We start from the raw sequence: 23,944 nt of genomic DNA on the forward strand, positions 1-23,944 counted from the left end.
GTATCATGTAGTAGCCTAAACCTATCGATGTTACATTGAACTGGGTAAATGGAATATGAATGACAGCCATCCAACATGCTGTAATATAAAGAAGCACACTCTCAAGTATCTGAATGACCAAGCCAGTACATGTGTGTCTATGCACTTCATTATAACTGGACATACAGTGCCTTCAGAAAGAATTCATACCCATTGACTTATTCCACATTTTGCTCAAAGGGATATTCAATGTCTACTTTCTACCAATAGGTGCCCTTCTTTGCGAGGCATTGGAAAACGTCCCTGGTCTTTGTGGTTGGATCTGTGTTTGAAATTCACTGCTTGACTGAGGGACCTTACAGATAATTGTAGGTGTGGGGTACAGAGATGAGGTAGTCCTTCAAAAATCATTTTAAACTCTATTATTGCACACAGAGTGAGTCCATGCAACTTATTAAGTGGCTTTTTAAGCACATTTTTACTCCTGAACGTTTTTAGGCTTGCCATAACAAAGGGGTTGAATACTTAGTGACTCAAGACATTTCAGCTTTTAATTTGTAATTCATTTGTAAACATTTCGAAAAACATAATTTCACTTTATGGGGTATTGTATATATGCCAGTGACAAAACATCTCAATGTAATCCATTTTAAATTCAGGCTGTAACACAACAAACGTGGAAAAAGTCAAAGGGGTGTGATATACTTTCTGAAGACACTGTAACAACCTAGATGTATCAGATGAAACTATATGCGAGCCGTGACATTAACCAGGCCAGGGGTTGACAGATATTGTATAGCTTCTCTGAGAAGCTCAGTACAGATTCAGCAGTACTACTGTTGGTTTGTGTAGGCTACTCTGTAGTAGGAAATGCCCTCTCAGCCCCTGTATAGCAGCAGTCATTACCACATCTTCAAACGGAGCAGCATCAGTAAATTTCATCCCCCTAAATGCACTGTGTTCTGAGAGGAGTTCCAGATCAATTTCTCTCTCTCTCTCTCTCTCTCTCTCTCTCTCTCTCTCTCTCTCTCTCTCTCTCAGGCTTTACACAGAAGCTACATTAAAATGCACTTTAAAGGACTTCCCTTTCAACTTTCCCACCACCAAGAGAAGCCCAGAGAAATGCTTTTCAGAGAAAGTGAGCCATGTTGCTAAGTAAACCCAACAATACTGTGTTTCATGTGTCTATTTGTATTTGCTACACAGCACTGAGTGTTTTATGTGAATATATGTTTGTCTCCATTGATTTTGAATGGCTGAGATGGAGCTAGCTACAGCTGTAATATTTTGTTCTACTATGTACTGTAGTAGAGTAGATGGCATGGCTAAATACAACATGCAAAGCTTTTTAAAAATAATAATAATTATAAGAGATCTCTATCATTAAGTTAAAAACAGAGTTGTCAAATGAACAGAAATGCAGAATGGTTTCCTCTTTGAAACGCTAATTGTTATCAACCTCATTTCCTCACTCAGTGGATTATCACAACCACTACTTTAGTGGTTTCCTCTAAAATATGAAAGCAATAACTACTACTGTATACTTCAGCTTAGGGCTCGTGGGATTTTCTGTTCGAGCTATTCAAACACCCTACTTTAGTGTATGTTCCAGGGCCTGAGTTCAAATCGCTGCCATTATCGCAACCCTACACACTACACGCATTCAGTCTTTGTGTGAGCATTTTTGTCGAGGCAGATTTTAAAAAAATTGCTGAAACAAATCCTATGCTTATTGAGATGTGAGGTTGTCTTCAGCATAGAAGGCAACGACATGAAAGCATCATGGCACACACTCTATACCCCAAAGGCTTGTTGGCATGGGAGCTTGCCCGTTCGCTCTATCAGCACAGTTCCATTGAGGGACAACAAGGAACAGTGTAGTTCCACTGATACACAGCTTTTGATTCACTTAGCAGGCTTTGCCATATGGATGTTGGATTATGACTTGCCTATGACTCTCGCTAACACAGAGAATGGCTCCCCAATTAAGCTGTATGTTAACTGCAGCGCTGAAGAAATGTTTTCTTCTAATTAACGATATAACAGAAGTGTTTTAGTTAACGGCAACAAAAAGGTAAGCAAACAAGCCCTGCGTTAATTGGAATTGTGGGAAATTGCCGATGCACCATGGATGAAAAATTATTCCAAAAAGTTGTGAAATAGGAGAGTCAACCAGTTATTTGTTACACCCTCAACCTTCATGTAGCCTGCTCCTTGGGTTCGGTTCAATATGAGTTTTGCAGAGAGCTATAGTTTAATGATGGAATTACTCTGCCTGATGTATATCCCATGTACTCTCTGATGATGTAATCACTCAGTAACATAGAGGAGTCCTATTTTCGCTGCCGACAACTCAGTGACTAACATTAAAATATCACTGGAGGAGTATAAGTTGATTTGACAGGACATGTACAAAGAAAAGCTATTATTGCTGCATGCTGGGAGATTTGGATTGAATGGCTCGACTTGATCCATTTGCAGATTGTATATTAGCTGATCCGAGGTGATTTTAACATGTTTCTTCTGAAAAAACACACTGTATCTCACACGTTTGTGAATATGAATCTACGGGGGCCTCTCAGTTCCTTTTAATGCCATTATGAGGCCATTTTCACGTCACAAAGTGCCTTGTATTGCGGGTGCTATTTTGGTCATGGCCTCGAAATGATAGAAACACTTGTAAAGAGGCTCTGGGATCAAAATAGCCACAAAACCACAAGGAAATATTTCGACATATATCTGAAGCAATGTTTTTTGTTCGCTTTAAGTTCAGATCAAATGAAGAAACGATACCATTGTCCTTTCTAAAAACACATACTGTATATCCCGCATGTCAATTTAAATATGTCTATCTTAATTCTGGAAGGGCTCCATCTTACACTTGCAGTTAATGAGTTTTGCACTGGTGTAAATGGCCTGCAGTATATTGCACTTGCTCGTGGTTTATACCGACCGTATAGTTGCACCTTTCGGGCTGCATTATGCTCCCCTCTTGGCCGTAGTGTTCTTGTTAAGAACATGGTTGAGTTATAGACACTCTGTAGATATGGCCGTAGTGTTCTTGTTAAGCGAGGGCTATACTTTGAGCCAGAGAGGCACCCTGTTATCATGAGTGACCGAGTTAGCTTTTTTGTCATCCAGTTTATCATTACTTTGAAATTACGTGGTTCAAGTTGCCATTTTGGTCCGTTTATTAGCATGCTGCATGAACTACTTTGTTAGCAGATTGCGCTAACTGCAGTATGCTAGCACTGACAGCTAGAGTAACTGCATATGGCATGGCAAAAAAAAAATGCTGAGAACTCCAATTACAGTTTATAACTCAACCACACATCAATAATAGAAAAAAAGCCAAAAAATAGATTACAGTAAATCCATGCTTCAAAAGTTACATACCTCTGAAATGTCAAAGGGGAGGCTGTGGAGGATAACTCATCTTGAAACTCATTTAAAGTGCACAATGCAGGCTGTATTACAAATATTCAACTGCCTTTTCCCTTAAGGTACAGTATTTTAACAGCGTAGTATTTGAAATGGAGAAAATAGTTGCGTGTTGGCGTGTGGCGAAACCCATTTAATGACATTCCAAATGCACACAAGCTCAACTACATAGCTAACCTATGCTGTACTTCTCTTCATGTCAATAACGTCCTTGACTTTTTGTGAGTAATTTAAATAATTCACCGACTCCCACAGTTATGCATAACAGCAAAAAGAGAACAGGAGAAACGAACCAGCCGTCGATCGGAGTCCAATAGAATGTTCTGATTAGCTTCCTTTGAACTCAATTAAAATAACATTAAAGTATCTCTGATTCAGTCATTTGGAGGCAACCAGGCAGAGGCCAGTCAATAAAAATGCATGACCTTTTAATGTGCCATGAACACAAGCAGTCATGATGTTTTCATCTGCTTGTCAAACAAATCATTTTAAAAAGTAGGTTACCTTCACATGTTCATCCAAAACAATTCCAGCATCCAAACAGTGCACTGTGGCTGAAACGATCTCACCAGCAATAGCATCCGCGCGAGCGAAACAACTCCCATCTGTCTTAGAATAGTGAACAAAAGTCTAAACACGCAACATGTAAAGTGTTGGTCCTATGTTTCATGAGCTTGAAATAAAGGATCCCAGAAATGTTCCATACGCACAAAAAGCTTATTTCTCTCAAATGTTGTGCACAAATTTGCTTACATCCCTGTTAGTGAGCATTTTTCCTTTGCCAATATAATCCATCCACCTGACAGGTGTGGCATATCAAGAAGCTGATTAAACAGCATGATCATTACACAGGTGCACCTTGTTGCAAAGATCTGTATACAATTCATGGAATCTGAAAATATCCCAGTTCTTCCATGGCCTGCATACTCACCAGGCATGTCACCCATTGAGCATGTTTGGGATGCTCTGGATCGACGTGTACGCCAGCGTGTTCCAGTTCCCGCCAATATCCAGAAACTTTGCACAGCCATTGAAGAGGAGCGGGACATTCCACAGGCCACAATCAACAGCCTGATCAACTCTATGCGAAGGAGATGTGTCCTGCTGTATGAGGCAAATGGTGGTCACACCAGATACTGACTGGTTTTCTGATTCTGATTCACGCTCCTACCTGTTTTTAATGTACCTATATTCCCAGTCATGTGAAATCCATAGATTAGTGCCTCATGAATTTATTTCAATTGACTGATTTCCTCATAGGAACTGTAACTCAGTAAAATCTTTGAAATTGTTGCATGTTGCATTGATATGTTTGTTTAGTGGATATCTAGCCCATGTATCTGATGTTGTATGGTCAAAAAGAGTATGACATACCATACTCTTTTTGACCAGACAGCATCAGATACATAGGCTACGCATACTTGTCCTCTGCCTCGACGACGATGGCAGCATTATCCACAGCATCTGCCTTTTTTGTCAACAATGTGGCCTAATTAACCTGGGCACAGTGGCTAGGCAAAACCTCCCTCCCCATTTCCTCTGCAACTTTGAAGTTTCCTGCAAATTTTGCTGATGGCAGACCAACATGCTGAAGCGAGACAGAATGAGAGCGATGAGCTAACAATCCTACAACAGTGGGTTGTTTGTCCGGGGGTTGGGGGGCCTAGAGTGGAGCATGGGGGGCCTCAAGTGGATAAATTATTTGGAAAACAATTATTACTAGTATTCTAGTAGGGTTTACTAGGATTTACATGCAACAATATATAAACATTATAACAAAAGTATATTTTTGCAACATGGCCTCACAATTTACGATATGGCATGGCAAAATAAAATAACTCCAATTACAGTTTATAACTCAACCACACATCAATAATTGAAGAAAAAAATGAAAAATAGATTACAGTAAATCCATGCTTCAAAAGTTGCATACCTCTGAAATGTCAAAGGGAAGGCTGCGGAGGATAACTCATCTTGAAACTCATTGAAAGTGCACAATGCAAGCCGTATTACAAATATTCAACTGCCTTTTCCCTTAAGGTATTTTAACAGCGTAGTATTTGAAATGAGGAGAAAATAGTAGCATGTTGGCGTGTGGCCAAACCCAGTTAATGACAGTCCAAATGCACACAAGCTCAACTACATAGCTAACCTTTGCCTGTACTTCTCTTCATGTCAATAACGTCCTTGACTTTTTGTGAGTAATTTAAATAATTCACCCATTCCCACAGTTATGCATAACAGCAAAAAGTGAACAGCAGAATCGAACAAGTCATCGATCGGAGTCCAATAGAGCAGGTTTAGCCAATTTGTAACTTCATTAGAATGTTCTGATTAGCTTCCTTTGAACTCAATTAACATAGCATTAAAGTGTCGCACCTGGGAACAGACATTGCCTGCCAAAAACCCACCTGATTAAGAGAGGCTGGTGTCAGTGAAAACCTGACAAAATGTTACTGCTATTTCATTCGGTACAGTTTGTACAGAGTGGGGGCCACATCCAAAAAAGCAAACATTTCAATTTATTCTCATCTGAGTCCTTTGGTTCGATCAGAGAAGATATCAGGTGGGGGGAAACTACAGCTTAAGGAGCCAGGAGGTAAAGTTTTTATACGGCCGAGCTGTGAAAGGAATTACTGTAATCACTCACACTGACCCCTTGACAGATACAAAACAACCTAAATTCACTAGTCAAAACATTCCTCTCAGTGCTTCATCTGCCAGTGCATTCATAATTTCCATCATTACTGAGCCATATAGTAGGATAAGAGTTTCGATTGATCTGATCTCCCTGATGAAACATCAAAGGAATGTTTAAATGAGCTTCCTTGCAAAGCGTTAATAGTCCCTCCAACTATTCTTAACTGCTAAGTCAAACTGTAACCTCAGATTCCCTCCCTTCTACAAATAGGCAATTATGGCATCGCAGGGCATATAACATTCACAGGCAGTTGAGCGGACGGCTATGCGCGGCTCAACATCAGGTCCTAAGGCAATTTAAGTATCCGGCATAATATCAGTGACCCTCGAGCCGTTTTCACACCGACTCGTATTTGAACGGGGTGTAATTATTTCCTCAGAGCAACGGGGTGCAAAGAAAACAAGACACTGAATTGACTTAGCCAATCTTCGTAATTGATTCTGGGTAAAGTCCTGAGGAAAAGTAGGCTTACAGATAGCAAAAAAAGCCGCTTTTACTAACCATCTAGATTCTAGACGATACAATAAAGATGCTTTTAAATAAGCACATTTACATAGTGTTTCGGGAAGGGCAAAAATCCAGTTCTGACGGCCAACTTTTAGTGCCTGCATTATGAACTGTTACCCGTACGCACATACAATCTGTCAGAGTGCAATTCTCAGAAAGCAGAGCCAAATGTCAATGCCTTTGTTTAAAAGATTAAGTGAAAGCGGCGACGAGAGAGCAATGCCCTTGTTTGCATTTTGAACACACTCCCATCTCGGCTACACCGACACATCACATTCCAATCAGCAACAGTAGGGGACAAAAAGCAGAAGGAGGAGCAATATCAACTCAATATAGCATTTCTGGGAGAGACAAAATAATAAAGACAGCAACATTACAACAAACCAAAATATGCAAGTTATGCTTTAACCTGAGCCTGTCTGAAGGAACAGTTGCCGCGTGAGTGATACACAGGCAGGAAAACCATACACTTGGCACACACTAGACATGGAGACGTGGCAGAGGACCAAACCGATGTGGCCCCTGGCTTATTGAGCAGTCTTAAGTCACAGCATGTGAAACACAGAGAGAGCCCCGACACAGTGCCATTAGCAATACATCTCATTGTTCCTTACTGATTTAAAAAGAAAATCTGTAGCAATTGAAACTTGAGATAGAGATCACAAGACCTATGGCATAAATATAATGCCTGACTACTACTAGAAGGCTTACATAACTCTTAGAAGCATTTCTAATCTTTATGACAACGGACTGTAGTATTGATTATAGTTTATACAGAACTATCCTTTATCAGAAAAGCTTCATTCAGCATATACACTGCTCAAAAAAATAAAGGGAACACTTAAACAACACAATGTAACTCCAAGTCAATCACACTTCTGTGAAATCAAACTGTCCACTTAGGAAGCAACACTGATTGACAATACATTTCACATGCTGTTGTGCAAATGGAATAGACAACAGGTGGAAATTATAGGCAATTAGCAAGACACCCCCAATAAAGGAGTGGTTCTGCAGGTGGGGACCACAGACCACTTCTCAGTTCCTATGCTTCCTGGCTGATGTTTTGGTCACTTTTGAATGCTGAAGGTGCTTTCACTCTAGTGGTAGCATGAGACGGAGTCTACAACCCACACAAGTGGCTCAGGTAGTGCAGCTCATCCAGGATGACACATCAATGCGAGCTATGGCAAGAAGGTTTGCTGTGCCTGTCAGCGTAGTGTCCAGAGCATGGAGGCGCTACCAGGAGACAGGCCAGTACATCAGGAGACGTGGAGGAGGCCGTAGGAGGGCAACAACCCAGCAGCAGGACCGCTACCTCCGCCTTTGTGCAAGGAGGAGCAGGAGAAGCACTGCCAGAGCCCTGCAAAATGACCTCCAGCAGGCCACAAATGTGCATGTGTCTGCTCAAACGGTCAGAAACAGACTCCATGAGGGTGGTATGAGGGCCCGACGTCCACAGGTGGGGGTTGTGCTTACAGCCCAACACCGTGCAGGACGTTTGGCATTTGCCAGAGAACACCAAGTTTGGCAAATTCGCCACTGGCGCCCTGTGCTCTTCACAGATGAAAGCAGGTTCACACTGAGCACGTGACAGACGTGATAGAGTCTGGAGACGCCGTGGAGAACGTTCTGCTGCCTGCAGCATCCTCCAGCATGACCCGTTTGGCGGTGGGTCAGTCATATTGTGGGGTGGCATTTCTTTGGGGGGCCGCACAGCCCTCCATGTGCTCGCCAGAGGTAGCCTGACTGCCATTAGGTACCGAGATGAGATCCTCAGACCCCTTGTGAGACCATATGCTGGTGCGGTTGGCCCTGGGTTCCTCCTAATGCAAGACAATGCTAGACCTCATGTGGCTGGAGTGTGTCAGCAGTTCCTGCAAGAGGAAGGCATTGATGCTATGGACTGGCCCGCTCGTTCCCCAGACCTGAGTCCAATTGAGCACATCTGGGACATCATGTCTCGCTCCATCCACCAACTCCACGTTGCACCACAGACTGTCCAGGAGTTGGCGGATGCTTTAGTCCAGGTCTGGGAGGAGATCCCTCAGGAGACCATCCGCCACCTCATCAGGAGCATGCCCAGGCGTTGTAGGGAGGTCATACAGGCACGTGGAGGCCACACACACTACGGAGCCTCATTTTGACTTGTTTTAAGGACATTACATCAAAGTTGGATCAGCCTGTAGTGTGGTTTTCCACTTTAATTTTGAGTGTGACTCCAAATCCAGACCTCCATGGGTTGATAAATTGGATTTCCACTGATTATTTTTGTGTGATTTTGTTGTCAGCACATTCAACTATGTAAAGAAAAAAGTATTTAATAAGATTATTTCTTTCATTCAGATCTAGGATGTGTTGTTTAAGTGTTCCCTTTATTTTTTTGAGCAGTATATATATATATATATATATTTTTTTTTTTACCTTTGTTTAACTAGGCAAGTCAGTTAAGAACACATTCTTATTTTACAATGACGGCCTAGGAACAGTTGGTTAACTGCCTTGTTCAGGGGATTCGATCTAGCAACCTTTGCGGTTACTGGCCCAACGCTCTAACCACTAGGCTACCTGCCACCCCATATAGATTCTCATAGAGTCAAAGAGTAGGGTTACCTACAGAAACATATACTGTACTGTGTTCATATGTGCGGCCTTGACTTGTGTTCCATCCCTAAATGAACACAAACAGGCCAACTCTACCTCTTTTGTTTATTTGAGGTTAACCTCATCTCACTCTCTCTGCACCATCAATGATAACATGCCATTGTAGCCCTGTGAACATTTCAATCAGGAATACTACTGCACTTAGAACATTTTCTTTGTCCTTCTCAAGTATCATACACCAATCAGAACATTCTCTGTGTTGTTCTCTTCCTAAAAGAGAAAGGTGCTTAGAGAGAAACCATGGTTGAGTTTCATTCTAGGAAGATGTGTCCTTCCATCCGCCCTCGTCAGTTACCCTTTTTCCGGAGCTGACACAACTGGGTACATATTAGCAATAGCTCCAACTGGTTTCCACCATATTAATTTGACGAACAGTGCATTCGGAAAGTTTTCTGACCCCTTGACTGTTCCACATTTTGTTACGTTATAGCCTTATTCTAAAATTGAATAAATACTTTTTTCTCTCATCAGGCAAAACAGGTTTTTAGACATGTTAGCAAATGTATTAAAAACAAAAAACATAAATACATTATTTACATAAGTATTCAGACCCTTTACTATGAGTCTTAAAATTGAGCTCAGGTGCATCCTGTTTCCATTGGTCATCCTTGAGATGTTTCTACAACTTGATTGGAGTCCACCTGTGGTAAATTCAACTTTTGAACATGATCTGGAGAAGCACACATCTATCTATATAAGGTCCCACAGTTGACAGTACATATCAGAGCAAAAACCAAGACATGAGGTCAAAGGAATTGTCCGTAGAGCTCTGAGACAGCATTGTGTCAGAGCAAAACACAGTGGCCTCCATCATTCTTAAATGGAATAAGTTTGGAACCACCAAGACTCTTCCTAGAGCTGGCCGCCCGGCCAAACTGAGAAATCTGGGGAGAAGGGCCTTGGTCAGAGAGGTGACCAAGAACCCGATGGTCAATCTAGCAGAGCTCCAGAGTTCCTCTGTGGAGATGGGAGAACCTTCCAGAAGGAAAACCAACTCTGCAGCACTCCACCAATCAGGTCTTTATGGTAGAGAGGCCAGACGGAAGACACTCCTTAGTAAAAGGAACATGACAGCCCGCTTTGAGTTTGTCAAAAGGCACCTAAAGGACTCTCAGACTTTGAGAAACAAGATTCTCTGGTCTGATGAAACCAAGATTGAACTCTTTGGCCTGAATGCCAAGCATCACGTCTGGAGGAAACCTTGCACCATCCCTACGGTGAAGTATGGTGGTGGCAGCATCATGTTGTAGAGATGTTTTTCAGCGGCAGGGACTGGGAGACCAGTCAGGATTGAGGGAAAGATGAACAGAGCAAAGTATAGAGAGATCCTTGATAAAAGCCTGCTCCAGAGGGCTCAGGACCTCAGACTGGGGCAAAGGTTCAACTTCCAACAGCACAACGACCCTAAGCACACAGCCAAGACAGCGCACGAGTGGCTTTGGGACAAGTCTCTGAATGTCCTTGAGCAGCCCAGCCAGAGCCCGGACTTGAACCCGATCGAACATCTCTGGAGAGACCTGACAAGTGCTGTGCAGCATCGCTCCCCATCCAACCTGACACATCTTGAGAGGATTTGCAGAGAAGAATGGGAGAAACTCCCCAAATGCAGGTGTGCCAAGCCTGTAGCATCATACCCAAGAAGACTCGAGGCTGTAATCGCTGCCAAAGGTACTTCAACAAAGTACTGAGGAAAGGGTCTGAATACTTATGTAAATGTGTTATTTCAGTTTTTATATTTAATACATGTGCAAAAATTGCTAAATAACATTTTTTTATTTGTCATTATGGGGTATTGTGTGTAGATTGATGAGGGAAAAAATAATTTTATCGATTTTAGAATAAGGTTGTAACGTAACAAAATGTGTAAAAAGGTGTCTGAATAGTGAGGAGTGGACAATGGCCGTGCAAGGAGGGGGTGGGACGGGGAGAAGGGGGTAGGATTCTGGAAGGGTCCGTGTGTGTACTCAACCAGGCCCAAAGGCACTTAGTAAAGCCCGGCCCCGAGCCAGCCATCTCCACTGTGTGTTTGCACAGGACATGCCACAGGAAGCTAAGACAACTGTTCGTGTTTGCCCAGCCTCGCCGACCCAGTCTTAATACACCCAACAGCTGCATTTTTCCACTCCGCCGACAGTTTGTTTATCGCATTTCTACAATTATCCTATGGAATCTGGGATCACTGGAATCGCTCAGACTTTCCAAGAAAATGCACATTGATATTGGAAGAAGTGACTGTGGTAAGATGTTAAAAAGAGCACAAACTGCGGCCTCCTCTTGCAAAGACAGGTATACAGTAACATAATGAAAATGTTTGGAGAGAAATCTGGTCAGTATCAGCTGTTGCTTGTAGCCTACCTGCTAATAAAATCTCACCACAGAGGAGATGGGTCTTGGTCTTATAAGAGCAGATAACACTTGGCTGCAAATTCTTGCCTCATCGTTTGGCCCTGGAATTGGGTTGTGTCCCAAATGGCACTCTATTTCCTATATAGTGCATTACTTTTGACCAGAGCCCATAGTGCACTATAATGGAAATAGGTTGCAATTTGGGATGCAGCCTTTGTCGGAGGCCTCGCTTTCTTATCACCAGACTGAACTAATAACTATTTTAGCTCCGTCACTCTGAAACGTCCCGATAATCACCAGAGATACAGTATCAGCCACGTCCAGACCATGTCAAACTTTCCACACTATGACCTGTCAAGTCTCCATGAAATGTTTTTCCCCCTTCTTCCCTCTCTTTCAATGTTTCATTTCCTGCCTGTAGCAAGCAATCACCAACCACCAACCACCAGCCATTCAACCTTTCCGAAAATGCAACTATGAGACTATAGGCGAGACACTGTATTCTTCCAGTCCTAGAACGTTGTTATGCGAAATAGGTTAGAATCTGGAGGTGTACGCTGAGGGGTGTCTCGGAGTGTTGACAAGCACTGTCTGGAACGTATGATATACTAATGTGTTCCTGTGTTAATTGGGCTGTGTCTTGAATAAAGCGTGTTAATTGCATTCTAGGACAGGTGAGAAATCCAGGGCAGTGTCAATGAAATAGGTCAACACCTAGGTCAACACACAGTATATGCTTTCACTGTTATATTACACTAGGGCTATATTTGGATTGTTGTTGAAAAACCAACTTAAGTAAAGATATCAAAATATTAAGATATCATCATGTTTATGATGCAGGTTGCATGAACATTGCATGGACGTTGCATCTGCCCGAGCAAACATAACGAGAGGTTAACACTGTGACCAAGAGTAAAACATAAATGAAAAGCGCAAGCATGTGGATGATGTCGAATGTCACTGACAACAACTGTTCCTTTGGTGCAACACGTATACTTCCATCATTTTCAGTGCTGTTTCGCGGCGGATATCCATATTTTTTGGCCAAAAAAACTGAGAGAGCTTTCAAACTTTGTTAGAGAAAGGTTTGTGTTCTCGAATGGTAGGTAGGTGTGCTGAAAGCAAAGGGCTGAACCTGTGAATGTCTCTTGCAGTGAAACACTGTCAGGGTTTTCCCCCTTCGCAATTCAAGTGAGTGAGGAAACGGTTAAGTCGCACAGAACAGATTCTCACCTCTGACTCACTCCCTTTTTTTCTCTCTTCTTTAATTCAGATCCATCAATCAGCACTTCATGCAGTTTGGGTTTGAACTAGAGGTCTTCATAGGTCCAAAACATTGGACCCGTTCCAAAATGGAATTGGGGCTTTCCCACCTGGATCCGATATAAATAAATGTTTGTTTTAAATATAGAGACCCGTTCCGAACAGACCCGAGGACAACTAGACCTGATCCTTATAGACCTGGTCGACTCCAGACCTGGTTTATTAACCGGAGCAGCTGATAAAGCATGAAAGGAGGGAGAGGGGTACCGCTCTAGCAGGCGTGGGAGGGGCCGTACTGTGAGCGAGTGACATGGGGAGCAGGAAGGAGAGAGGGAGAGACAGCAACCAACCAGGCCGACTCACGCTATAGTAGACTAATATCTGCCATAGCTAGGTTATTTATCATCAAATATGATTACGTAGTACCTGTCTTGGACTGCATCAAACCAGGAGAAACTAGTTAGCTAGCTATGCTAACTGATGCTGCAGTGCAAGCGCTCTCTCATCCTACAGTTACAAATAACAGAATATAAGAATATATATCGTTGTAGCCTATCCTTCTCCTTTAACTTTTTATTTATTTTCCGTCACTTTAATTTCATCTTCCATTGATTAGATACACAGGAGGTTGGTGGCACCTTAATTGGGGAGGACGGGCTTGTGGTAATGGCTAGAGCAGAATAACTGGAATGGTATCAAATACATCCATTCCACTCACTCTGTTCCGGCCATTATTATGAGCCGTCCTCCCCTCAGCAGCCTCCTGTGATTAGATATCTCCTAACTTTTGCCACACATGGAGCGAGGCCCAATGACTGTAGCCTATTGCTGCTTATATGACTTATGATTGGCCAACAACAAGCTACACATGACACGCTCCACTCTTGTGAAAGGCAAGAGCAGCAGCATAAATTATCATATGTATCTCTCTCTCTACTGCAGCAGTCGCGTTCGAAACTGTACGGGCCCTTTCGGAAAAGTCAGTTAAAATTACACATACCCTAGAACCGTGACAATCAGATCCGACCCAGACATTATTTCGAATTCTCCATCCGGACCCACTGTGGATCCGTGAAGACCTCTAGTTTGAATCACACAAAGTGCACTAAAACAATAAACATGTGTCTTTCAAGTCACTATCTATGCTGGAACACATCTGTTGGCAAGGCTCATTTTGGTTTCCATATCGCTGAGAGACATTACAGACACGGTGGCTGAAAAATAAAGTGCCCCCCCCCCAGGGCCAACGTAATTTAGAGGGGGCACGAAGTACATGTGGATGATGGGGGGTGGTCCGGCAGGGGGCTTATCCCCCTCTGCAAGTTCGTAAATTTTGCATTTTTCATACACCTGAAACAGATTTTTCCTGCAATCTAGAGCCATAATCATCATGCCTAATTCTGTCAATTTTAGTAAGCATATTAAGCATACCTCTTTACCTGTTGAATTGGCTTCTTTTTTGTTTAGCACTGCTTGGCGGTGAACCATTTCATGTGTTTGAAGGTAGAACTCCGCCTACCCGGCAGACCTAGAGCAAATCAAGTGCACATATAAGCCTACCGCTGACCAATCAGATAGCTCAGATCACTGTGCATGCACAGTTTTTAATATAGAGGAATATTTAACTTTCTCTGGTCATAGGAGTAACAACATGAATTGGCGCATGAGGCAGAAATAATGCAGTGCGACTTAAGTTTCGCCATTAGCTGGAAGACTGTGTCTCCTTTTCTCAGTAGAGACAACATACCTCTTGACTTATTTTGTTGTGTTGTGTTTGTTGTGTTCTCACCCATCTACACACAATAATACCACATAATAACAAAGTGAAAAAAAGTTTTTGGACATTTTTGCAACATTTCAGAAAATGAAATACAGAAATATCTCATTTACATATGTATTCACACCCCCCTGAGTCAATACTTTGTAGAAGCACCTTTGGCAGCGATTACAGCTGTGAGTATTTCTGGGTAAGTCTCTAAGAGATTTCCAGACCTGGATTGTGCAACATTTGCATATTATTATTTTCAAAAACTGAACCAGGTTTTCTTCTTGGATTTTGCCTGTGCTTAGCTGCATTCTGTTAATTGTTTTTACCGATTACAAGCATACCCATAACATGATGCAGCCACCACTATACTTGAAAATATGGAGAGTGTTAATCAGTAATGTGTTGTATTGGATTTGCCCCAAACATAACACGTTGTATTCAGGACAAAAAGTGAATTGCTTTGCCACATTTTTTTGCAGTATTACTTTAGTGCCATGTTGCAAACAGGAAGCATGTTTTGGAATATTTTTATTTTGTACAAGCTTACTTCGTTTCACTCTGTAAGTTAGGTTCGTATTGTGGAGTTACTACTATGTTGTTGATCCAACCTCAGTTTTATCCTACTGTATCACAGCCATTACAGTAACGGTTAATAAAGTCACCATTGGCTTCATGGTGAAATCCCTGAGAGGTTTCCTTCCACTTCGGCAACTGAGTTAGGAAATATGCCTGTATCTTTGTAGTGACTGGGTGTATTGATACACCATCCAAAGTGTAATTAATAACTTCACCATGTTCAAAGGAATATTCAATGTCCTTGTTTTACCCATCTACCAATATGTGACCTTCTTTGCAAGGCATTGGAAAACCTCCCTGGTCTTTGTGGTTGAATCTGTGTTTAAAATGTACTGCTCGACTGAGGGACCTTACGGATAATTGTATATGTGGGGTACAGAGATGAGGTAGTCATTCAAAAATCATGTTAAACACTATTACTGAATACAGAGTTAGTCCATGCAATTTACTATGTGGCTTTTTAAGCCGAATGTTTACTCCTGAACATATTTAAGCTTGCCATAACAAAGGGGTTAAATAATTACTCACTCAAGACATTTCAGCTTTTCATTTTTAATTAATTTTTAAAAATTGCAACAACCTAATCCCATTTTGACATTATGATATATCGTGTGTAGGCCAGTGACAAAATCTACATTTTATTATTTTTAAATTCAACAAAATGTGGAAAAAGTCAAGGACCTGAATACTTTCTGAAGGCATGGTAAAACATTTAAATAAAATTTTCAAAATAGTCTGAGAAGAACAACATTGGCAGGGCAATTCAAGTATAGCCAATAAGCAGTGATAATATATTGAGCATATAGCCTACTGCACAAGTCTCATTCCGACAGAACTGTTAAAAATTGGTTAATGATGTATAGGCTTACATTTTCATTTTTAAATCCTGAGCGGTAGATCTCGGCTTGCATTTTGAATCAGAAAGTGATCTTGACTCAGAAAAGGTTGGTGACCACTGGTCTAGGGGGTCTAGGCAATGACTCAAAGGTAAAGGAAGAGGTGTGAGGAGTGCAGTCCAAACAAAGAGGCTTTTATTAAGAAAAGGCTAATTAAATCCTTTGTCACTTTCACAAGGTTGGAGTAATAGAATTTTCAACTACTTAAGACATTAGTTCGAATCTAGGCTGTGGCTTTAGATTTTGAGAAAATTAACAACTAAGGAAGATTTTTTTACTTGTCTCGTTGACTTCTTAAACCCAAAACCTCGGCCTGGTCTGTTTGCTCTATTTCACAAGCGTTCCTGAAAGTCTCGCGATCTTGCACCTCTGGGTTTAGAAACTCTGTGCTGCAGTGTTGGCGGTGCCCCTGGTGGCATTACGAGGGACTGCAGTGTCGGCGGTGCCCCTGGCGGCACAGCGGGGGACACGGAAGCAGTGGTTGTGGTGCGGAGGTGCACTGCGGCAGCAGAGTTGGCTAGGCTTGGCCCTGCTGGCTAGGCTTGGACCTTCTGCGCCACAGATGCACATTGATTCCTTAAGAACTTTTATGCCTTAGGAGTTTAGTACAACTGCCACACTGGTATTGTATCATAACCCTAAATATGCTTATCTGCATCTCTGCTAAAATCTGGGTAAAGGATTGAAAGGAATGTGAGTCCAATTCAGTACATTTAGTAATTGCTTGCTTTTCTAAAGTCTAGCAACCTTGCCAGCAGGCATGCCGGCTAAGATAGTTAGACAAGCTACTCTAACTTGATTGATAGCCTGAAATGGCTTGGTTGCTAGTTATGAGGTTGGGAGATTGGGAGATTAGCTAGCTGTCTAGCTAAAGCCAACTTCATACAATTGCTAGGTGGCTAGTATTACTGAGGAACAGCAAAACCTGTTTGTTTATTTATTCATCAAGAAGGAATCAATAGGCTAAATTGCTTGATCAAATTAATTTACAAACATACCTCCTGCCCATCACCGGCAGCTAAAATCAAATCAAACTCGACACTTTCTCTCCTTCTCCACCGGAGATACTGTCTGCATGCACTAAAGTATCTAGCATCCTGCCTAGCATATCTTTGCTCCATGGTGCACCTTGGAAGGAACCACTTTACTAGGGAGAATGGGGGGGGGGGGCTCTTTGCCTGGTCCATTCAATGTGCCCCCTCCACAAAATACCACTGACAGATCTTCAAATAAATAATTATGATAAAGTTTAGTAATTCATTTAACATCTGAATATGTTTTAAACAGGACAAATCTGAGGGGGCACATGCCCTTGTGCCCCTATTACCCACCCACCCAAATCATTCTCTTCCCCCCTCAAAACCTCTCACCCCCCCAAACAAACAAGTCCCCTGAATATGAAACAGCTATGGAGAGAGCGAGAGAGAGAAAGAGAGCGCGAGAGCAAGAGGAAGAGAGCAAAAAATGAGAGAACATTAAAGAGAGAGGGACAGAAAGAGAGCGAGAGCGAGAGAGGTGCTACTGGGGATCCCACTGTTTCCTGAGGGGTATCGTTTTAAGCACCCTGGTACACCACCCAAGCAGCACCCCCCCCATCAAGAACAGGAGAACAGGAGATCAAGGGGCCAGAGGTCGGCACTACACTGTGTGTGCTTCAACAGCAATGACAATAATGAGAGTTAATATGATTTTGCGAGGGGCAAGCATACAGGGGGGTCCAACACAAATCACCATGTAGACCATTCATTTCTTCTGTCATTACAGAACGTGACTATGATTCACTTACTGTGCAGCATAGCTGTGATGATTACGCACGCAAATGATTTAAATGATCTATGCAAATGTGTCTTAATGCATTACATCTTGAATTGGAATTAATCCCAATTAATGAATAGTACACTTTATATACATAAAAAGTGGCTCAAGCTATTGATATAACAAGAGTATTATGTAGCAATCACAGTATACAATACACTGATATGTTTCACCCAATTACCAAAAGCAAACGGGTATGAATCTAATTTGGATGCAGGTGATAAACTAAAACTATTCTACCTATTTTGAGACATTTTGTACATTAAACTTTGCAAACTGTCAATGCTTCAAATAGTGATGCCATGACACTAATGCTACGAGTCAGGGCTAAGCATGGAGAGCTGTGGGATTGCAGGCTGCAGCACCGTAGGCCTTGGCATTGTGTCTGTGTGGCTCTTTCTTCTGCAGGTTAAACTGGAGTCCAGGTTTAATCCCTTAGGACCCGATTCTTATTTACTGCAGGCATTACTGGATCCCTTTCCTATTGTTTATAGAGCCAGCAACGTTTCACAGTAAATGGCCTAGTCACAGTCACAGCCACTGTCTGTGACTAGTAATATGACAGGTAGGCCTATATGAAAGCAGGACAGCTATCAATTAGGTTAACAATGGCACGGTATCGAAATAAAGGCAGGTTTGTTCTTTTTAGATGTCTTCTTTTTTTGCCCGTTCAAATTATGTGAAAGAAATGAGAAGCACGTTGACATAACCATCTCTCTCCTCCGTAACTGCTACTTTTCTCCCGTCCAAAAAATATGATTGACTCGCTTAAAATGCATTACTTTTTTTATTTTTTATTTTTTATGAAACTGATCGCAGTTCCCCGTTGCTCCTTGTTGCTATTTGTTGTTGTGTTTTGAATAAATAAGTCATACCACAACGACGAGGGGAGGCTGGCTAGAAATCATTTTCCGAGGTAATGGTGTAGGCACTGTGTGGAAGGCAATTTCAGCTCAGCTTCCCCAGAGAATGGCTCTGTACTTATCATTAACTCAGAGATATAATCTGCTCCAGGCTACCTGATTTCCCCCCATAACCTTTTGACATTGCCACTGCCGGCAACGTAAATAAAGAGATGCTCGGGCACATTGGAGGAACGCCTGATTAATATCAGGAAGCGGTGACAACCATTCAACTAGTACAGAACATGAACGAACTGTACTGTACATCCAGCGAATGTAGCCTACTGTACGAACTACCCCCAAATGTATGTGTACTTTTTTCATTTTACTATATTTTAGTTTGAGGTGGTTTTGGTTGAGTGTGATGTACGGTGGCCTGTTGGAGTACTACCAGTGCCAGTGGAGCTACAGAATGATTTTTGCATGTGCTCTTCTGCCTGGCATTCCTTCAGTTACAGTATGCATGGGTTAACGCTTTTCCAGGGAGACTAGTAGTTCTTGCTCGGATTCTCCAGTCAGCAAAATGTATGAATGGGGGGTAAAACACCCAAGACCGCTTACTTCCACTTAATTCACTTTTCTGTGTACAGAATGTGGTAATGCTAGAATAACAATTCATTTTCTATTTCCATTAAGGTCATGTTACAAGAGAATGGGAAGAAATAAGACGTTCTGTGAGATTAAACATAAGAAAGACCACCCCCCACTGTGGTCATATTTTGGACTATTCCATCAACAATTGTATTATGTAGATATGGGTGAAATTGGAATCTCCCAAACGATAATAGGGGTTATGTATAGTTTTGTATCTGCCATATTTGTAAAAAGCAGTTAAACGATACTCAAATAGCATTGAGTACCTTGTGGTGGCCAATTGGGATTAAGGAAGTCAGCCTTAATCAGGGCAGTTCTTACTGTGTGGACTTCAGAGTGTACATTATATATGGTGTATGGAGGAAACACAGGAAAAATTGTACACCTGAGGCTTACTCCCATTAAATCATATGCTCCATAGATCTTGCCTCGAGGCATAACACCAATTAGAAATGCATGACACACACACACACACACACACACACACACACACACACACACACACACACACACACACACACACACACACACACCACCATAGAGTGTTACGACTAACAGAGCCACAATACCTTTGTCCGTATACTTTTGTACACACTGTACTATATACTTACGTAATGCAAATATGTACAGTACACTACATCTACGCCACTGAATTTCCAATCCAACCCATCTAATTATATATCCGAGTCCCCTTTCTGACACATTGATGTTGGAGGAGGATCTGGAGAAAATTGGAGCAGCTAGCTAGATACAGTAATCTATCCAACTTCATTTCACAGAAGTGAGTCTGCCTCGGGGTATGCACAAGTCATAATACATTTGACAAATAGTCTCTCAACGAAACATGCATTTGTGAGGAAGTAGTGTCCCTTTAGCGCTGGTATGCGCCAAGTGTATGGAGCTATACTGAACAAACAATACACCCACTCATGGAGGAGAGAGAGAAGTGGAGAGATACAGAGAGGCTTCAAAAAGATTAGGAGAGAATCTGGGGCTAAAAGTGAGGATGACTCACAGCGAAGTGCAGTGACAATGTGTGCATCCCAAATGGCACCATATTCCCTATATAGTGCACTACTTTTGACCAGAGCCTTATGGGGGACCCTATAGGCCTTAGTCAAAAGTAGTGTACTATATAGGGAATAGGGTGCCATCTGAGACGCATGCAATGCAAGACAATGCAACTTGGAGAGATTTGAAAAGGGATAGGCCCAGAGAGTTAATATGGGAATACATTTAGTCGCAAGTATCTCCTATCTTTTTGACTCTACACTGCTATGTTGTAGATTTGGTTCTCTTTTACTTCAGATGAATGCATTCAGTTGTACAACTGACTAGGTATCCCCCTTTCCCTTTTAAAACGTGCAATATACTATTGTTCATATGTTATTGTCTGGTTTCAAGAGGATGCTTGGGTTGTTCTAGATTGAGATCAGGATAGGGTCTAACGAGTTACTAGATAAGGCCTTTACTGTAGGTCTGTACACGGGGGCCCCACGGGGGGCCAGTACAATTATTTTTTTTTTTTAAATGCATGAAATGAAATGTATGCATTCACTACTGTAAGTCGCTCTGGATAAGAGCGTCTGCAAAATGACTAAAATGTAAATGTACTTAATAGATTCATTGTTCCACTAAAAACATACATGCATCTGTGCTGTTTAGAAATGGCATCATTGAATGCACCTCAAACTCAAATATTTGGGATGTTGGCCTAATCCTGGACTAAAAAACATTTTCAGTGGAGATTCCCCATTGAGCTTGCTAGTGTCCAGGACACCGCCCCATTATGTACTTGTGGAGGAGACGACGTGCTCCCCATCAGAGCCCTTGATATGGCTTGTCGATCCAGATCCATGAAATGCACCAATCACAAACCCAAACATCCAGTCAAACCAGTTTCAGTTTACACAATTTACAAATCCTTTAAGTTCCTGACATTATTAACCCTATTGTGGATTTTTGGTGTTTATGACCTGTACGTGTATCTGTACATTGCTGCCATTTTACCTGAGGCCTGGTTTATAGTAAACCAGCAGGAATGCAGACACCTCACTTTAGCACGTTAGCATGTTAGCTAGCACAGGAAGTAGCCTACAAGCTGTTTATACAGGATGGCCTGGTTTCCATAGCCACTTCCGGTTCAGCTGCAACACTGTAAGACATTGTATCAGTCATAGTTAGGGGGGTCAATTCTATACAATTACTAAAATGTCTGTGATAACTCACTCCCATATGGTAGTCTCATAGACTGCACACATCTACAGTTTAAAAGATTGATCCAAATGTGAACTGTCATAAAAAATATATATTAGTTTTGCCACTTAAGGTGCACTGTGACAGTGCACACATAGTATGTCACAATGTACAGTGTGGACACGCGTCAATTTAGTAATGGCAAGGCTATATGATGCTCTCCATGGAACCAAACACCATCTCCTCTTACCCAACATGGCAAAATGAGTGCAAACAAGAGTTCATTGAATCATGGGGCCCAAATCATAGAAAGGCAAGCCACATTTGATCTTAAAGGACTACAAGTGTGTGACAGTGCAAAGGGATTAAAAACAACATTATATTGCTAAGAAGAATAGCTATCATATACAGCCTTACGCTAGGCAAACACAATTCATTCATATCATCCACTATCTGGGAGCACGTAGCTTTGTATTTACTGACAAAATGTTTACATAACTTTTACATTGACCACAGCATTGAGAGGCAGCCAGATTGGATCAATTGTCAACTGGTGCGGGACATAATGGATAGCAAAATACAGATGCCTCTGATCCATCACTGGCTTCAATATAAACAAAACTTTATTGTGGTGTTGTTTATATAAAGAAGACTTGTGCTATAAGGTGATTCAAGATCAAACATAATATTATTAGGTAGCCTATAAATGGAGAGCATTGGGCCAAATGGAAAATTAACAAAGCAACTATTTTAATGCTTTATGCATATATTTTTGTATGGTTTGAGATCTTATAATGCTTTCTGTTTGACTGAGGAAATCTGATAATAACAGAGCTCATAGACGAACTGGGACAGTATTGCGAAACAAAACTCATTGCCACTGCTGTCTACATAAGCTTCATGCTTTTTTAAATTCAAAATATGGCGAGCTACTTCTGGTGCCATTATTGTGCATTCTAATTAAAAAATTAAGGCATTTAGAAACATATACTCAATCGTATTTTATAACTGGTCGTTCTTTCTGTGAGCAAAACACTTTCCTATAGGCTATAGTACGCACATGAAATTCTCAGGCTGGCATATCTTAACTGTTTGCAAAGGGAACATATAAGGAAGCGGACGTAAGTAATGTACACATGATAAATTCGAATCTAGACTAAAAATCAACATGAGGAAGAATGTTTGGAATATGTTCAAGATGTTGTGGATATTTTTTTTTTGCCTATGTGAGCTCGATGCGGTATAAGCGAATGCGTAATTTGGAACATATGGATAGACGCAAACGTACACATGGCGAACCAATCATGCATTTTACAATATGGGATGAAAATAATGTCTCATAAATGTTTGGCTTCAATTGCTTTGTTCGTTTTTTAGCTTTCCTCCACCCAGTAACTGTTAAGAGAAACTTTGCCAGCAGGTGCAGTTTTTATCACAAGGGCAATAAACTCATTAGGAAGAGTTCCCATTTCTGCTCCAATCAAATATGATTACTTGTCATGGATATCATGCATCCATGTACATATAGCCTATGAATATGTGAGTTAAAGGATAAATAGATGCGAAAAGGATAATAGTAGGCTAAGCGTTCATATATTGCGTTACCAGTAGCCTACCATTGGCTATAAGACATAGGCATATAGGCTAGTCTACCCTAAACATAGTGAATTCCCATTGTGTATCATGATAGTTTTTCTGATTATTTGTTATTATGTGTAAATATGTTATGCAGAGTGGCTATGGTATGAATTAGTCATTGTTACTTTTACCATGTGGAGAATGCAGTTATTACCTATTGTGTAAAATAGGTCATGAAATAAAATAATGTTCTTCTGCAGGGAAAAACTTACGCGTAATTTTGCATGAATTATGAGTAGTTGAAAGTAAACCCTGAAAACTGTGAGCAATTAAGTCCGTATTCGAATACAATTTAGCTATTCGTTTGCGCTGGATAGGACAGGCATTTTACGCACCATATTTATGCGTGGGACTTTACAGCACCGCGCCTTTACCTACAATTTATATACACAGTGAAAGGTTTCGCAACTTGCTCATAGCAATACACCTTTTGAGGTAACATCTACGATGATGTCAACTTCCAAAGAGTTACTGCGGAGCAGTAGGCTACAAAGATGCAGGAAAGTTTCAGGAAATGCATTAGTCTCAATTATGAAATGTTTTTTGAAGGCTGTATGCAATGCATATCATGATACTATATTTCAGATGAAGTCACATTTGTCAATATGCATGGTTGATAAATGCAGTATAGCCGCATGCAACACATTCGCGCAACTGA

General features: G+C 41.4%; 1 protein-coding gene across 8 annotated transcripts in view; it reads right to left on the reverse strand.

Moving 5' to 3' along the window:
- LOC106565275 (TOX high mobility group box family member 2) overlaps positions 1–23,944 on the reverse strand; it is a 142,522-nt gene that overhangs the window by 117,859 nt on the left and 719 nt on the right. For 2 of the 8 annotated variants that reach the window (XM_045691419.1, XM_045691416.1), the window contains exon 2: positions 14,333–14,429. The exons of 5 other annotated variants lie outside the window; for them this stretch is intronic. In XM_045691419.1, coding sequence (XP_045547375.1) covers positions 14,333–14,389 — 57 coding nt within the window. In that variant the 5' untranslated portion in view covers positions 14,390–14,429. The remainder of the gene's footprint in view (positions 1–14,332; positions 14,430–23,944) is intronic. One more of the 8 variants, XM_045691420.1, reaches the window with a different exon arrangement.

The sequence above is a fragment of the Salmo salar genome, chromosome ssa12 (assembly GCF_905237065.1).
Source record: "Salmo salar chromosome ssa12, Ssal_v3.1, whole genome shotgun sequence".
Classification (NCBI taxonomy): domain Eukaryota; kingdom Metazoa; phylum Chordata; class Actinopteri; order Salmoniformes; family Salmonidae; genus Salmo; species Salmo salar.